The following is an 18,052-nucleotide window of genomic DNA, read 5'->3' as shown; positions in this document are numbered from 1 at the left end:
ACACGTTCCTAACTGGAGGAATCCCAGGCATATTAGGATAGCGGAAGCCCCTCCTATGTCTTAGAGAAAAAGTGATGGCTTCTGTGAGACGTTAGCTTTGAGGTCAAGGGTCAGTTCGGTTCCGTCTTGCTCTCCCTTGCTTTGCCCATCTTTTTCCTTTGCCTCATCCCGCACATCATCCTCGAACTAGCCAGGTGGACATCTGTTCCTTGAGTCTGGGGTATCATTAAGCTCAAGTCCAACATTAGCAGCCAGGGAAGAGGCAAGTCCCTCCACATTCAGAGAGCTCACCTCTGTTGTGTGCCCGGAGAAAGGCAGAGTAACTGTGCTCTTGGCAAACTGTTGACACTAGTCAGGGTCAGAGTCGAGCCCAACCTGCATATACTTACAGGCTGCTCAGGGGCACTGGGTTCTCTGTTTGGGGCTGAAGGGGCTTGGGGAATGGATTGGTGGGGATGGAAGAGCAGGGTCTTTCCCTGCTTTCAGTGAGGGCTAAGCAGGTCTGGAACTTCAGGGAGAGGAATGACTGGCCACGCTAGACCGGGAGCTCCCTCTAAGAGAAGCCCAAGGCACAACCTGACTTGGGTTCTCCATCACTGCCTGCAGGTCCTGTGCCTGCCAAACCACAACTTATAGCCAGAAACTCATAAGGTTTGGTGTTCTGGCAACCCTGAGTGGGGCCAAATATGGACTCTGAGCTTCCAGTTCATTCTTGTCTCCCTTTGCCTGAATTAGAAACCACTAGGAATGGATGGGAGCTTGGACCCTGTGCCCCTTCATGATTCTGGATCCTTGAGTCCTCAGAGGCCTGGGGACAGACGAATGCTGAAAGCCTGGCATTATTAACACTGTGTCTGTCTGTCTGTCTGCTCTGGAGTATCCGTGTCTGTGTGTCTGACGGTGGAATGATTCAGGAACCTGGGGCAGGGGCATTGAGCTGTGGCTTTTGTACCAGACTCAAGCCAAGTGGACATGTCCTTAGTCTTGGCTATCTTGACCCTAGGAAATGGGGTGTAACTCTTGCTAGGATACTCCCAAACATATATGTGTACATACATATGTGTATACACACATGTGTATACTGCTACCTCCCACTCCCATCCTGGTTTGGACACATGGAGCTTGGGGATTGCCCACACAGAGCATGTTTTCAGGAAGTGGAGCTCCAAGGAGTGGGACTTCCTGGGAATGGCATTCCCAAGGCCAGGCCCTCCCTTTGAGGGTTATGGGATGCGTTCTAAAAGTCTGACTGCCTGTGTCCACATCCCATGGAGCATGCATTCAAAATGCAAAGGACAGGACTTCTCCACCTCGCGGACGCGGTCACTGGAGAAGGGGCCCTACAGGCTTGACATACCCCTAAGGGCTCATATGCAGAGCCTGAGACCTACCTCTGCATCCTGGGGCTGGGCCTGGAGGGTGACTTGAGTGGGGATCCTTCTCTCCCACTAGCCACAGGAGACCAGCCCCGTCCTGGCAGCACTCCACGCTCAATCCACCTGTCTCTTTGTTACTAACCTCTGTTCGTGTCTTGTTCTCAACTTTTCAGCCAGATGTTTAGTAATAAGCGGAGTTTCTTTCGGATCCACGCCAGCTGGAGACCGAGGTACCCCCTTATCTGCTCCTCCTGTCCCCTTTCCTCCTTGCTCCCCCCACTTTAGGGGTTGGAGAGGAGGACAGGATGGGCCAAGGACAAGGTGCATGTGCCTGCCGCCTGCAATCTGTCTTGAGGCCCTAAGCCCCCTTGCCTTCCTGGGGATGTTTAGGGCATGGGCCGGGTGTCAGAAGGGACACTCTCAGGAGCTTTGGAGGATATGCTGGCTGTGCTGCTGACTCCCATGTTATCTTGGCCAAATTGCTTTTCTTCTTTGGACCTGTTTCCCTTCTGTGGAATGGGCAGGTTGAACTAGAGGCTCTCTGAGGGTCCTTCCCACTCTGACCTGTGCCAACCTTGGGATTGGCTCCCTGGCTCTCCGCCACCTACCTGGGAAGCCCACTGGTACCTGAAGAGACTGTGCCCAGCACCTCTGTCACCAATTGCCAATTGCACCCGGCTCTTTCAGCTACATCACAACCACATTTGTGGTACCTGCCCCATGCCAGGTCCTGCTCTGTGCATTGGGGAAATGGTGATGAATAAAACATGGTCCCCAGAGAGCTGCAAAGAGTAATCGCAGTTCGGTGCATTGAGTACAGTACAGGAGGGAAGCAGAGGGGCTGAGAAGCTGAGATCAGACATTTAACCCAGAAGCCGCCCTGAAAGAGTGTCTGGAGGGGGGGAGGGTACTCAGGCCAGGGAGCTGCAGAGATCAAGCTTGGAGGTGAAAGAGAAAGCGAAGCTATGGGAGATGACCCTGCTGCCCAGTATGGCCTGATCTGAGAGCAGCCACTGGACCACTCTGGGGCAGGACAGAATCATAAAGAACCCAAAGCCCAGTATGAGTCGCATCCTGTTGGCATTCAGATGGCCTAGGTTGTGGAGCCTTGTGGTTGGAGACAGGGACAGGGCCCCTACTGAGCTTCTGCTGAGAGGCAGCCATTCTTAGAGTAGTCATTTCAGGCCACCATCTAGCTCCAGTTTGCTAGCTGTGTGCCCTTGTGCACAACTCCTAGCTTTCTATGCCTCCGTTTCCTTCCATGTAAAATACAGGTGCTGACTGGCTGCTGTAAGTCTAAGGTGGCCTCATCCACTTTAGTGCATTTGCCAGTTAAGAGGGCCTTCGGGTGTGGCTCAGTTGGTAGAGTGCTTGCCTAGTATGCATGAGTTTGCTTTCTAGCGCTGCATTAACTGGATGCGGTAGTGCATGCTATAGTCCCAGCACACAGGAGGTAGAGGCAGGAGGATCAGAAGTTCAAGGTTATCCTTGGCTACATACCAAGTTTCAGGCCAGACTGGGCTACAGGAGAGCCCATCTCCTAAATAAATAAATAAATAAATAAATAAATAAAGGCCATACTTTTGAAAAGTGATTTGGAAGCTGAGAAGGGTGTAGCTTTATGGCAGACCTCTCGAGTTCTCTCCCCAATCATGACAAAAGAAAATTCAAAAGCTTGGGAACATGTCTGTAAGAAATAGGGGCTCCCTGAGGGTTGCACTGAGGAGGCTGGGTTAGATCTGCCCCTCCACAAGTGTAGGCTGGAGGTCAGGAAGAACCAAGGGTGGAGAGGCCAGTGATAAGGCCGCTGCCCCATAGTCCCTGAAGAGGGGCTGTGTGAACGGCATGGGGATGGGTGTCTGCCTTTCTCAGCCTGGACTGTGATGGCAGAGTTCCCTGTGGCCGGGTTTTCAGGGCAGCTGGAGAGCAGCCAATGAAAGTTTACCCCCTCCTTCCTCTCCCCCCACCTCTTTCCACCTCCACGCACCAGTGCAGGCACCCTCCAGCCTTCCAGGCACCAGCAGCCCCTCTCCCCTTTTCTCTACCTCAACACTGTTGACATTTTGAATCCGATGATGCTTTTGCTGGGGCCTATGGCATGCGTCTCGGATGATGGACAGAATTTCTGGCTTCCGCCCAGGAGGTGCCAGGAGAGCCCCTTTACAGAGTGGAAGCCCACTGTGTCTCCATTGTCAGGCACAAGATCGCCCCCAGCTGAGGACCACTGCCATAGGAGAAAGACGGTCTCTAAAGTCAGAGAAAATGGATCCTGACCTTGCTCTTGTTTTAGGCAATTCATTTCTCTCTTTCTGCACCTATAAAATAGGGATGACAAATTCAGGGACCCTACGAGGGGAGGCTTAGAGGCCTGAAAGCATAAAGCCTGGACCCTGTGTGCTCTAAGGAGCCCAGGAAGAAAAGAGCCGTTGGTGCCTACCGTGTGCCAGGTTTCTTCCCATTTTCTTTGAGCTTTCAGGCTCCAGAGAGGCTGACGTGAGCTTTTTTCTGGTCCCTGCCCAAGGAGTTGGAATCCAGGGCTGCTCCAGGGGAAAACAGTGTCTTCTTGCATTCAAGAAGAGCCAAGACCTTTGACTGGCTGGAAAGTTACAGAATCCCTAAATCAGGCCAGAAACTCCCTTCCACCATCACGGAATCAGAGCCAGAAAGGGATTTTGTAAGGCTCATAGTGCAAGCCTCAGCCCTCTTCCTCTGAGAGTCCCGCCAGGTGCAAGCATAGCCTTATTGTACACTTCAGTAACAGGAAGGCCAAACTTCATCAGAACGGCAGGGAGCGATCTGGCGTTCCAGTCCTTGGACCGAAGCTCAAGGACTTCTCCAGTCTCCTCCCCTTTCTCCCCCTCCAGAGGAGCAGAGGACAGGGTGCTCTTGCATGGCCTGGGTGGGTGTGGGTGCTTGCCAGCATGAGGAGAGCCCACAGGAATGGGTCTGCAGAGGCAAGTTTGGGAAAGCCACACTCAAACTTCTCTTGGAGTCTTTGGGGTGTGTCAAAGAGATCCCAGGAATGTGAAGAACATGACTGGATCCCTTCTGATAGCTCCAGACTCCCAACTTGTGCCATATAACCTCCCCCCCAGGACAGGCACCCACCCCACAGGCTGACCCCACCCCACATCTGGGCCACCTTCCCCGAGGTAGCCCTGGTTTGGCCCACTCCCCCACCTCACCACCCTGGCTCTGCTCTCTGCTCCATCCCCTTGGCATGGAGGCTTTGTCTCCCAACTAATACGGAAACCAGAGCCTGTCATCTGCTCAGCCCTTGATCTGAAAGCCCCCAGGCAGGTGCTAGGACCACCTCGTCACCTCTGCCCCCTCTCAAGCTTTGTCTGAACCTGGCTGGTGTTTCTCTGCGCTACGGCTCTAGACATTCAGAGTGGGGACCTCCGGACCTGTCAGCAAGGGTTCTCCAGCAGGGGAAATGGCGATACTATTGCAGGGTGTGGGATGAAGGATGTTTGCTGAGGTCTTCCCAACAGCATAGCATGGTTCTTGAACCTCTTGGACACAGAGTTACTCTACCAGGTATTGGTTAACTGGGGCCTGTCTGAGGGAAATGGAGGCCTCCTTCTGTTTGTCCTCCAAGGTTTGGGGATGTGATGGGGAGCTGGGTGCAGAAAGAGCAGGGAGAACAAACATCCTTACCCACACCTGTTCACAGGCACACAGGTGCGTAGCCAGAAAGGTGGGCCTTCCAGGTGTTCCAAGACCACGTGGATAGGACTTGGGGAACACAGACAGGGAAAACACAGCAGAACAGGTTGCTACACACAAATCTTCACCAAGGGACCAGCGCCTGGCATGTCCTGGACAGTCACACCCTTAGCCGGCCATCGTATCATGCAGCCACCACGCCCCCACCGCTACAAACACATGGAAATCTGGGATGGAGACCTGAGTTTGCAGTGTTTTATTTATGCGGCTGTGCCGGGACCTAAAGCCGTGGCCTGGCCAGCATGGGATAAGATAGCTCCAGCAGTGTGAGGAGGGGGACGTGTAAGTGGACACATGTATACAGGCGGTATATACACACGGGTGGCAGGGCAGCCAGGTACACATGTTCACACACTTTCTCACTTCCATAAAGCCAACCCCTGTGTACAATGAGGCCCAGAGCCTCGCTCTGCGTGCCTGACCAGGTGAGCTCCTCCTACAGTGTCCGTACCCTCGGGGTTTGCTACCTTCACCCTCCACCCACCTACCTGGGCTGGTCCTGGATCCTCTGTCCTCCTGTCTCTCACTTCCTTCCGGTTTCTCTCACTGCCTTCACTGTGACATCTGTCTCCTGTGTAACCCTTATCTGTCTGGGGATGGGGAAGAATGGGAGGTGGGGCTGGGGGAGGGATACATCCCCATCGACCTATCTGGCTTCCTGTGGGCACCAGGGCCCCCCTACCACACCCAAGGAAATCACTGGTGGGGAATCTAGACCCAGTAGCCACTCTCCAGATCAGCTAGGTCAGCTTTGACCCCACCTATCTGCCTCGACACCGGCTAACTTGACTCTTTCCCTGGCCTGCCCTGCTCCGCCAGCAGCCGGATGGGCATCAAAGACCGCATCCGAATGAGCAGCTCCCAGAAGCGGACAGGTCCCTCCAAACAGCACCTGGCACCTCCGCCGATCCCCACCTCACCAAGCAGTGAGCAGGTGGGTGAGGCGTCCAGCCCCAGCAAGGTGCAGAAGAGCTGGAGCTTCAATGACCGCACCCGCTTCCGGGCTTCTCTAAGACTCAAGCCCCGCAGCTCTGCTGAGGGTAAGCCCTGGAGGTCAAGTGCGTCTGCCGGAGGTGGTAGGGGTGGGGGAGACTGGCTCAGGTCGTCTGCTCTAGAAAATGGACATCGTAACTTCTTCTCCATAACGCAGTCTCCAGACTGTAGGGTAATCGAATGTGAATCCAGAGGGGACATTTGGCAGTGATAAGAGCTCAGGATGGGAACCAGGCTTCCAAGAGTTGAATCCTGGCTCTGTCACTTGTTTTTTTTTTTTAATTAAATTATATTTTACTTATTTATTGTGTGCATGTGTCCGTGCCTGTGCGAGTGGAGGTCAGGGGACAACCTGTGGGAGCTGATTCCCTCCCACATGGGTCCTGGGGATCAAACCTGGTCATCAGTCTGCATGCTGTATCCACGGAGCCGTCTCACTGGCCCTCCATCACTTCTTTCGGATAAGTGACCTCATTTCTCTGGGTCCCATTTCCCTCATCCGTAAAACAGAGGCAATAGTAGTATCTATTCCAGAGAAAGATTCTGAGGAGGGCGATCCTCGAAAGTGGAGCAGGAGAGTGGAATTCATAGAAGTGCCTCTCAGCCGCCAGCTCTCAAGGCTCTTTGGAAGGAGCCATAGCCCTGTGTGCAGCTGCCCACTGGACAGCCTCCATTGCTTCTCCTAGCTACGCCGTTTTCCTCCACTCTGCAGACATGAGAACGGAGACTCTCAGCATATGAGTGGGGGAATGCTTATCCTGCAGCGAGGCTGGCCAGCAGTGCTCCCTGCTGTCACTGTCCCCAGCCCGGCCCGCTGCCGCCGTGACTGAGGGTCTCTCACGGACCATTTATCCACTGTTAGAGGAAGATGGTCTCTTTGAGTTCTAGCTCCACACTGGGACCTAGGCAAGAGGCTGCTCTGTTCTATGACTCAGTGTCCTCATCTGGAAAATGGGAGGGCTGTCTGGGGTCTCCTGGCAGATCCCTTGCCCTTGCTGAATGGGCTGTAGGCCCTTGGTAGAGAAAGAAAGGGTAAATAGATCCAATAGAAGATGAGGACAGGATGCTATGGAGGATGAGGACAGGGAGCTGAGGAGGATGAAGACAGGATGTTACAGAGGATGAGGATGGGATGCTCCTGTTGTTCTTGGAGGGAGAGATCAGCTCAAAGCCTCTCCCTGTGCTGTGCCAAGATGCTGAGTATTGAGGACTCAGCCTTTTCCTGGACAGGTACAGCACACCACAAACCAGTGGTTCTTTGGGAGGCTCTAACCCATGGAAGCCTACACATGGAGGGGCCTGGGATCGCCCTCTGTGGTGAGGAAAGTACACCTTCCTGAAGCACAGGGTAGTGGCCTCTGAGAAGCTGTTTCCCCTTCCTTGCTTTAAGGGCCTTCCTTGGAGCAGATGTGGGCTACTAGCTTGAGTTCCCTTCCACCCAACCCCCCATCCTTGCTCTCACCTGGAAGAAAAGACGGCACAAGACTCAATGAAGAGCATTGGATACATGCCTTTTCTCTGGGGCTTCCTGCCTTGCAAGGAGTAACACATGACATGTCCTCCAAGGCAGTGTGCATCACCTTTGTCCCAGGCTAGACCACATGTCCTCTAAAGCAGCTGCCACTCACCTGTCACCAGGCAGATGTCTGCCCTCCCCAGTCCTGGAGGAGGCAAAAGGATGTGTAACACAGTTAGGGCAGTGAGAGGCAGTAGCCAGTGAGCAGGAGCCTGGTCTGCATTGAGCCTCTGTCCTCTTACTACTGCTAATGGAGAAGAGGCCTGGAAGCGCTTTCTTCCACCACCTCTTGGCCCTCATGTGCCGTCCCTGTCTTTCTAGAGGGCCCTTCGGAGGAAGTAGCTGAGGAGAAGAGCTACCAGTGTGAGCTCACGGTGGATGATGTCATGCCTGCTGTGAAGACAGTCATCCGTTCTGTCAGGTGAGGCTGAAGCCCAAGGTGAGCAGCTCTCCCACCTGCCACCCGTCACTGCTCCCCATCTGGGCCTGTCCTCCTGGCCAGGCCTGGCGTGGCTCCCGGGGTGCCAGCTGCTACCTGCCTGGAGCACAGGAGGTGTAGGCAGGAAGCATATGGCTTCCAGCACCCTTTGCTCCTCACAGCACACAACATGTCTAGCAGGCCTGGCTCCGGTGGCCAGTGGCACAGCTGCCCGTCAGGGTCTCTGCTCTTACACATACCGGGTCCTCCCCAACATTCCTGTCAGCCTCTCTGCTTCTCTTTACGCTTTCTCCTCCTCCTGCTATGTAGCAGCCTTTCTCCTTCTCTCTCCGGAGTGGTGCCACAGGTGCCGGCTCTACACAGGTTTTTCTTCCTGTGTCTCAATCCCAAGGTCCTTTTTTTTTAAAAAAATATTTATTATGTATACGGTGTTCTGTCTGTATGTATGCTTGCTGGCCAGAAGAGGGCACCAGATCTCATTACAGATGGCCGTTAGCCACCATGTGGTTGCTGGAAACTGAACGCAGGACCTCTGGAAGAACAGTCAGTGCTCTTAACCTCTGAGCCATCTCTCCAGCCCCCCCTCAGGTCCTTTTGTCTCTGTTTCACAAACTCTTACTCCCTGGATGTCTTGACCTCTCTGTTTCTCCTAGGACATCCTCAAGAGCAGGGCTCTTCAGACCACAGGTGGAGAACTCAGTGAAATTGTCTGTGTGTCAGGGTCAGCATTGAAAAATAATTGAAGCTGGGCGTAGGGGGAGTTCTCTGTTCCTAACACTTGGGAGGTAGAAACAGGAAGATTGGGAATTCAAGGCCATCCTTGGCTACATCAGCAGTTTGAAGCTATCCTGGTCTACAAGAGACCTTGCTTCAAAACTCAAAGAAAAAAAAAAGAGACTGAATGTCTCGTACTCAAGGGTGATTGTGCTTATGGAATTGGAAGTTCAGTCTGAGTGTGCATGTGTACTAGTTTGCAGGGTGAGATGTGTTCTTTATGTAGGTCCTGGTCAAACCGTTTGAAAGCCATGATATATTAGCTGCTGTGATAATTAAGTAGGAACTGGTCTCCTGTACCCTGTAGCCATGCCCAGTGTGGATCTGGCCCCAGCTTCCTGGCGAGGAGTCCTGGCTGGGTCTCCATTTCTAGCCTGCAGCTGGGCTCTGGAGGCCACTGAAACTCAGCTCCCTTGACTCTGTTCCCTGGCTCACACACCTGCCCGCAGCCTCTTCTTGTGTTCCTTTTGAGATCAGCCAGCTGGATCTACCCAGGCCTCCCACCCCCAGTCAGGCCTTCCCTCACCTCTTTCCATACATCTCCTCTCTCCCCTTTTGTGGCCACCATCTTGGACACAATGTGAGGACCAGGCAAGCTTTCCTTGGCATCCTTACAGCCCCCATCCACCCACTCAGAATGCCCCAAACTGCTCCTCTGCCCACCTCCCCAAATCAGGCAGTGAATATCACTGCCTACCCTGTCTCCAGACATAGGAGTCAACTTGGATTTGGACTCAGAAGTCTCTTGTGCGACCTCTGAGTTGCTCAGATCCCACTGTCCCCTCCCTGCTCAGGCTCATCCTGAGAACCAGACTTTGTGCCTAGACCACAGCACCGACACATTCTCTCCGGAAGTTGACAGAGCAGGCATATTGAAGCAGAGTGGTGGCTCCTCCCTAGCCCTGTGCCTTCTTTAGGCAGTCCCCACCCTAGCCCTTCATCAAAGCTAGTCCGGTCTTCTCATGTTGCCCACCGCCCCAGGGGTCGGTCCCTTCATGGCATGTTCCTGCCCTTGCCTCTCATGTTTCCCTGCCTTTTTCTGGAAAGCTCCTTTCTTCAGAGCAGGAGCCTCTCTCTTGCCCATGGCTGGAAAACACCGCCCAAGGCTGTGCCTGCTGAAGCCGTCCCTTCTCATGGCTCCTAGCTCTCCTTTCCTAGTCTTTGAACCTGGCTCTTGTCTCCCAGCAACTGCCCTCATCCTCCCAGCCTCCCACCCTAGACCTGGGGTCTCTGTAGCCAGGGATTGGATCTAACTCTCTTTGGGTGTTCAAGACCCTGCACACAATTGCCAAGTGCGTGTAGAGTGAATGCAACATCTTCCCCTGAGCCATCAGCAGCAGCTGATGTTCTAGAAGCTCCATATCCCACTGAGCCGAGAGACACCGGGTCCATTCCCTGCCTCCTCGGTTAATGCGGCTGTAGAGGCAGGCATATGAGAAAACAAACACCGAGGCAGCCTGTGGGTGTGCAGGGCAAAGGGGAGCCTGGTGGTTAGGTCTGGAGGCTAGGGGACCCAGCAGAGGCTGTTTGGAGTGGTCCAAGCGGATGACTTGGATCTGGACTAAGGGGCAGAGAAAGGAGGAACTGGAAGAGTGTCCTACAGGAACAAGCACATCTGCCAGAGATCCCCCTCCTCTAACAGGATTCTGAAGTTCCTGGTCGCCAAAAGGAAATTCAAGGAGACCTTGCGGCCTTACGATGTGAAGGATGTGATTGAGCAGTACTCCGCAGGGCATCTGGACATGCTGGGGCGGATCAAGAGCCTGCAAGCTCGGTGGGTACGCAGGCTTTGAAGGGAGGGGAAGGGAGTTGAGGGTTCTGGTCCAGGTGAGAGGGCTAAGGACCATAGCAAGTCATCTGTGCTCTGTAGGGCATTGCCCAGGTGGGCAAGGTCCTCTAGGAGACTTACTGTCCAATATCTGTAATCTCAGCACTGGGGAGACAGAGGCAGGAAGACCATGAATTCTAGGCTACCCTTGGCTAGGGGACTCTGCTTCAAAAGGACAAAGAAGCCAGAACTCCAACCCAAACCACAAGATCACTGACTTGTAATTTACAGGCTGCTTGGAAACTGAAAAACAAAACTCCCTCAATTGTAGTTCTCTGGATGAGTCCAGTCTATACTTATGCCTTGACAGCTTCCTTAGGATGCTAAGTAACTGACCTACAGTACCCACTGACTTCCTGTCTCCCAGGAAGGAATGCAAAGCAAATCACCTCTGGATTGTCTCTAGACTCCTGCGTGTCCGCTAGGTCCAGGATTAAAGAAGAACCTTTATATCAAGTCCTAGAGCTTTCCTTTCTCATGTGCCCTACTTTCTCACTATCTGTTCATCCATTAACTCAAAAAATAACAATTGTGGTGGGGTACATATCTTTAATCCTGGCATCGGAGGCCAGTCTGGTCTGCATAGAGAGTTCCATGTCAGACCCGGAAACTTAACGAGGCCCAATCTCAACAACTGCAGCATTGGGGGTAGGAGGTGCTCTCGGCAGGAGGATCCCTGGTTCAGCCTCGGCTATTTAGAGAGGTCAAAGTCAGGCCGGGTTACAAGGACCCTGTCTAAAAGGGAAAAAAAGAACAGGCATTTGAGAAGAAAGAGTGAGCAGATGTGACCTCTGCTGCTGTTAGGTCAAGGAAATAAGGTCAGAGCTGGATTTAGTAACGTGGAGTTCACTTGGGGGAGGGGCAGTCTGACTAGAATGGCTTCAGAGGGAGAGGAAGCAGGGACTTTGCTGAATAGGGTGGGATCTTGTCCACTTTCCAACACTTCCTTTCCTTTCTCACCTGGGAGGCTCTGCTTGTTATTTGGAGAACTCTCAAAGCAAGTGTTGGTGTCTCCCAGGCTCAGCCTCCCTTAGTCAGGCAAGTGACCGCATCTCACCAGAGCCGGCTGTCTTCCCTGTCAGCCGCCAACCAAGGGTTCTTGTGGAAGGGAGGTGCAGGGTGACTCAGTCTCTTTGATAGTTTCTTTCCCTCCACAGGGTGGACCAAATCGTGGGTCGAGGGCCTGGGGATCGCAAGTCTAGGGAGAAGGGCGATAAGGGACCTTCGGACACGGAGGCAGTGGATGAAATCAGCATGATGGGGCGCGTAGTCAAGGTGGAAAAGCAGGTGAGTGTGGATAGGACTTGCACCGGATGACTGAATTCGCTGTCGAGGGTACAGCACTGCTGTTGCGCAGAGCCTTGGCCCCGGGAGGCGCTAGTGGGGCCCACAGGCTGAGTTCTGCTCGGCCAAGCTCTGTCCCACAAACAAGCCCGTCTCCAAGAAAGCACTGGGTAAGCCGGTCCTAAACAAGCCTCCTACCTGGTATCCAAGCCCCTCCTCCTCTATAGCCCCTCCCCTGCCCTCCAGCTCCGGCCCTGCCCAGTCCCTTCCCTAGCGGCGCCCCGCCCCGCCCTCGGGTCCAACACCACCTCCAGCCCCGCCCCTCCCCGTCCCCCAGGTGCAGTCTATCGAGCACAAGCTAGATCTGCTGCTGGGATTCTATTCGCGCTGCCTACGCTCTGGCACCTCGGCCAGCCTGGGTACCGTGCAAGTGCCGCTTTTTGACCCCGACATCACCTCGGACTACCACAGCCCTGTAGACCACGAGGACATCTCCGTCTCGGCACAGACGCTCAGCATCTCTCGCTCAGTCAGCACCAACATGGACTGAAGGGCTTCTCAGGGGCTGGGCAGCCTTCCGTCTGCCCCTCGGACTCACCCCGAGGCCTCTGGACTCCTCTCTTACTTGAACTCGCTCCCTGGCAGGGAGAGAGGCCATACACAGTATTGAGCTGTCTGGGTGGGCGAGATACCCGATGCCAGGTACCGGCGCCCCAGAAGCACGAAATGCCAGGCCATATGGTGGGCCGCAGCAGTGGCTGACTGGAGGCCTCTGGACACTCCAGGACTCTGCTGGCTCCATCAAGGTTCAATATGGCCCACCTGGCAGCAGGGGCTCTGTCCCAGGAGTGGGAGCAGGGCGCTGAGGCCCTGGTCCCTGAACCAGCTTCTAGCTATGCAAGGTGAGGTCTCCAGGCCCGCCCTTCCAGGCAGAGCAGGGAAGCCCTCCTGCCAAGCCCTGCCCCACTCGGGGATGGGCCCAAGGTGCCCCCATAGGTGCCCACAAAGCACAGGACTCTGCCATAAGGTAGATTGGCACCAAATATGCAAACTATGTTAAATATGCAACTTTGGGGACCCCCGTGGGGTTCCTCTGCCCCTCCCTGTCTGGGAGATGGGCCCCAGCAGTAGCTGGTCTCAGGCTGTTTGGCCATACCCAACATCCATTCTCTGGCTTATCATCCATCCCCACCCAGCATGGGGCCTAAGTCTTCCTGTCCTCTCCTGAGGACAGTACCTGGGCCTTTCTGCCCCTTTGCAGGTGTGACCCCAGGGGCTCCCTCTTGCTGCTGGATGTCCACTCCTACTGGTCCTCCAGACAGCTTTGACAGTCAGCACAAGTTTCTGTATTTTCCCCAGACATACCAGACAATGGCCCGCCGCCACACAAGCATGACCCTCTCCAGCAGAATGCCTCCTCACGCAGTGACCCACACGACCACACACACTCGGAGGCATGAGCACAAAGTCACTTGGTCTCCTGGGCAGGGGAGGGAGTATCCACAGGTCATGCTCCCCGATAGGAGTTCAGGAGTCCACTGGCTGCCCTGAGGACTACCTGGCATCCCCACAGCATAACTCAGGCCTGCCCCTCCAGTTCTGGCACACCACTGGAGAGAACCCAGGCGCGCCCTCTTCCTAGTCCCGGAGAGTACACACTACCCAGTGCTATACCAACTGCAACTTGCTCTCCCCTGCACTGGCCTCTGCCCCATTTCCTCACTCCCGTTGGCAGTGCTACACACTGGCACAAACGCCCAGACGCCGCAGGCCCCAGCACCAGCTTCGGGTCCCCCACCCTTTCGTTCCTCTTCTGCGAGGTCAACTCAGGTGGCAAGAGAGCAAGGGGTGGCGGACCAATGATAACACTCTGGGGGTGCTTGGGAGCAAGGGGCTGAGGCCAAGCTGTCTGCATCTCATCCTGGGGCCTGCATGTACCAGTGCCAGGGCTTGGGTTGAATCTCGTTCAGTCCTATGGTGCCCAATCTCTGCCCTACCATCTGCATGGACCATCATGCTCTGGAGCCCATCCTGGCTCGCCTCACTTGCATCGCACTGTCCCCAGAGAGCCACTCCCGCCCCTCTCCCCGGCAACTGAGCTGCCCAGAGGGGCTGGAGAGTAAGATTACCCTGTGACCAAAGGAGACATGGGAAGAAGCCCTCCCTCCTTCCACGATCGAGGTTCCCCCACCAACCCGGTCCTCAGATATGCAAGTACCTCACTTTGTTAACTTATTAACTTATTGGTTTCATTAAAGTTTTCAGTAGGAAGTGACTGGTCCTGGGTGTGCTTGGTGGCCGAGGGCTGAGGCTCCTGATTTGATGGTGGAAATGAGATTTGGGATTATTGCAAACCATAAAAACCCTGCTCCATATGGCTCAAGGGAAAAGGAAAAGACACATTGTCCCAGATAACTAAAGTGTCCAGGGGAATAGATTTGGATTCACAAGACAGGTAAATCTAGGTGCTCGAACACATGTTAACCCTCTGCTCAGCTCATCTCACAGGCGGGTGGATCTCTTGTGAGGACCAGTGAAAAGTGGATACCACTTTCCTGGTGGTGTGCCCTGTCAGGAAACCAGAAACAATGGCAGGGGACTTTGTGTGTGTGTGTGTGTGTGTGTGTGTGTGTGTGTGTGTGTGTATGTGTGTGAGGGGGTGTTTGTTGTTTGTTTTTGAGGCAGAGTATCTGAGCATATCTCAGCCTTATGGCCGATAGTAGGTTTTCCTCTTTGATTTCCAACAATTTACATAATTCATTTTGTTCATTTGCACACAGAAACACTGGTAACGAGAGAAAAAAAGAATGTGACTGTTTATACACTTAGCACCAGGACGCAGCCAGTGTACCCAGCCCTTTACTTTTTTAGACAGGCTGTTTAGGTACTTATTTAGTCGGGGTGTGTAGCCCAGGCTGGCCTCAGACATGCAGTGATTCCCCACTGCATTCGCCTCCATTCCCGGCACACGCAGCCTTGTTCTGTCGGCTCTGGAAGGAGAGGGGAGCCTTTTAGTTGGAAGCTTTCACCACTGGCATCACTTGGACTCCAGTGACGTTTAGGCGGGACACCGAGGGCCATTTAACCATGGGATTCCCCGGGGGGGGGGGCATGGTAAGCAGTTAACATTTCAGGTCATTGTCAATATTTCACAATGATTCTCCAAAAAGGCTTAGGAAAGTCATCTGTCCTTCCCCTCCTTCGCAGAAGCTAAGGTCTCATTAAACTTGAACCATCCAGGAAGCACCACCCTGACATTTATGGTTCTTGCCAAATGATACCACCCAGAGAGCTTCCTCCGGTCTACACCAGCTGATTTCTACTTGTCAGAGTGGCCCAGGTGACCCAAGAGATGGAATGTTCCTTCCAAATTTGTGCCACACCCAGAATGGTAGGGGGATTTACAATGGGGAGTGGGCCACAGTGCTGCAGGCAGAGCAGAGAACAGAAAATCCAGGGTTACCTAGAGGAAGTTGCTGGACACGGCAACCCTTCCTGGAACTGCAAAAATGTAGAAAGCCTTTGGGACCATCAAAACTCACAAGCGTGGTGCTGGGGGTGTGGCCCAGTGGTAGAGCGTATGCTTGGCATGTGCAAAGTCCTGGTTCAGTCCCTAGCACTAATACACACACACATGCGTGTGCACACACACACACACCGCACATACCATACACTCACACACACCAAATACACATACACACCAAACACACACACCCCAAACATACCATACACTCACACCACACAAACACACACACTAAACACATATACACCAAACACACACACACACACACTAAACACACATAGAGGTAGACAGACAGATGGGAGTGGGGGACAAGTTCCAGCGTTTGGAGGTGTAGAAAGGAAGTTCTGGTGGTGTTACAGTGAAGCCTGCCTAGGTGTGCACATCAACCACAGAAGCTTGAGGGAAGGAAAGTAAGAAAGTCTCCACATCTGCCTGCTGATCTTCCCCTGCTATTCCTTTTTGTTAAAGTCATAGTGTCACAGGAGCTCTTGGGATCTAATGATGACCACAGACCCCATGAACAGTCAATAACGATACACATCAACCCACACAAGTCAGACACTCGTATGACAGTGTCTCCTACCAAATAAGACAAAACTATGCTTCCTACAGGTAAGATCCTCCCGACTCTCTCCCTGAAAAAGGAAAAACACAAAGCCCCACAGCTTTAAGAGCGATTTTATTTGTATTATTTTTTAACTGTGTGTATATATGCGTCTCTGTGTGGATATGTGCATGTGAGTGTCCCCGGAGGGTAGAAACTCCAGATGTCCCTGGAGCTGGTGCTGAACTTGGGTCCCTTGGAAGAGCAGTGCACACTGTTAAGGACTGAGCCACCTCCCCAGCTCCCAGGCCTCAGTCTAACAAAAGCGTCTGTCGCAAGGAACTAGCCAGCCAGTCCTTACTGGGATGGTGTTAGCAATTCTGCTTCAGTGGCAACCCTGCGTGCAACCAAACACTGACCTCACACTACAATCTTTTAGGAGATTGTCCACAAAAGGACCACTCTTGCTCCAAAGGGAAAAAGGACGTATTCTGAGCCAAGTATGGGTGACCATGGCTCAGGGATACAAATTCAGGTTGCCCTGAGTGACATCTTTATTGTGGAAGCGGTTACATGAACTTTTATAGTCATAGACGAAAAGACAGTCATAAATCAGTGTGGTTGCCAGATACATCGCTAGGGACAGCAGGTGGATGGGAACCAGCGAAGTGGGGACGTCTTTGCAGCGGCTGAGGACATTTGAGTTGGTCGAAGCTACAGCTTAAAGGGGATCGTTTCCTAAAACTCTACCTAACAGCCACAACTTTCTTTTCCGTTCTCTTTCTTCCTCTCTCAATCAATCTCTCTCTCCCCACTCCCTCTCCATTCTCCCCTGCCTCTCCTCCCTCTCCCTGTTCCCTTTTGCCTCCCTCTCCACTTCTGTCCCCAGGATTTCATGCATCCCAGGTTGGTCTCAAACTCATAGCTAAGAACGACCTTGACTTTTCTAATCCGCCAGTACACTCAGTCTATAAGGTACTGGTGATCAAACCTGAGGTTTCACGTATGCTTGAGAAGGACTCTCCCAATGACATGGCTCCCCAGCCCAGAGGGCAGCAGCTGTATTAGTTTTTGTCCTATCTTAGTTACACTAAGCTTAACAACTTTTTGAGAACAACTTAAAAGAGGAAGAAACAACTTAAAAGAAAAAAAAAACAGGAATGGCTCATGGTTTTATACAGTGTAATCTATCCTGGTGGGCAAGGCTTTGGAAGCATGTGCTCTTGAGCAGTAACCGAAGACCTCGATGGGAAGCTGAGGTCTTATAACTTAGCTCTCCAGCTCTGGTTCTGGTCATAGGCTTCGGCCAGCTAGGTTCCATGTCCAACTCCCCCAACAGCACCACCCTCTGGACCAGTATTCAAACATACAAGCCTGTGCAGGGCATTTACATTCAAAACGTAGCAGCGATAAATGGCGATTAGACTAAGGGGACTAAAGATAGTACGAGATAATTGTGGCTCTTGATCTGCGGCATTCCAAACTCCACAATCAGGGTTCCCGTCAGTCAATCTGCAGTCTGCAGCACAGATGTGGCTTTTAAAGGGAACTTTAGTTCATGAAACAGGGAAGGGGGGGGGGAAATTAATGTCATTGAAAAACAAAAAAATTACTGCCACATCCCAAGCACAGGAGACGTGCATGACTACTACAGACCTTCTCTTTTCTTTTTTGTCTTTCATAGAGACAAGTTTCCTTATGCAAAACATGCCATAGCTGGTGTATAATTTATTAATCTTTGCCCCCCTCTTTTTAAAGATTTATTTGTTTATTTTATGTATATGAATGCTCTATCTGCATGCTTGACTGCACACCAGAAGAGGGCGTCAGATCTCACTACAGATGGTTGTGAGCCACCATGTGGTTGCTGAGAATTGAACTCAGGAAGAGCAACCACAGTTCTTAAACTCTGAGCCATCTCTCCAGCACGCACACACACACCCTCTTATTTTATTTATTTATTTTTTTGGCCTCTGCCAATCCCCCAGTTAGTTAGGGCTTCATGTCTCTCTCTTTTTTTTTAAAGATTTATTTTTATTTCCCTTG

The 18,052-nt window shown here is 52.8% G+C and overlaps 1 protein-coding gene across 3 annotated transcripts in view; it reads left to right on the top strand.

Moving 5' to 3' along the window:
- Positions 1-14,208, top strand: part of Kcnq4 (potassium voltage-gated channel subfamily Q member 4) — a 51,470-nt gene extending 37,262 nt beyond the window's left edge. The window contains exons 9-14 of one of the 3 annotated variants that reach the window (XM_075945453.1): positions 1,550-1,606; positions 5,925-6,145; positions 7,936-8,035; positions 10,470-10,601; positions 11,813-11,942; positions 12,277-14,208. In XM_075945453.1, coding sequence (XP_075801568.1) covers positions 1,550-1,606; positions 5,925-6,145; positions 7,936-8,035; positions 10,470-10,601; positions 11,813-11,942; positions 12,277-12,489 — 853 coding nt within the window. In that variant the 3' untranslated portion in view covers positions 12,490-14,208. The remainder of the gene's footprint in view (positions 1-1,549; positions 1,607-5,924; positions 6,146-7,935; positions 8,036-10,469; positions 10,602-11,812; positions 11,943-12,276) is intronic. The other 2 variants (XM_075945452.1, XM_075945454.1) reach the window with 2 other exon arrangements.
- Positions 14,209-18,052: the final 3,844 nt, after the last annotated feature.

This window comes from Microtus pennsylvanicus, chromosome 13 (genome assembly GCF_037038515.1).
Source record: "Microtus pennsylvanicus isolate mMicPen1 chromosome 13, mMicPen1.hap1, whole genome shotgun sequence".
Taxonomy (NCBI): Eukaryota; Metazoa; Chordata; class Mammalia; order Rodentia; family Cricetidae; genus Microtus; species Microtus pennsylvanicus.
This window is presented reverse-complemented; position numbering and strand designations above follow the sequence as displayed.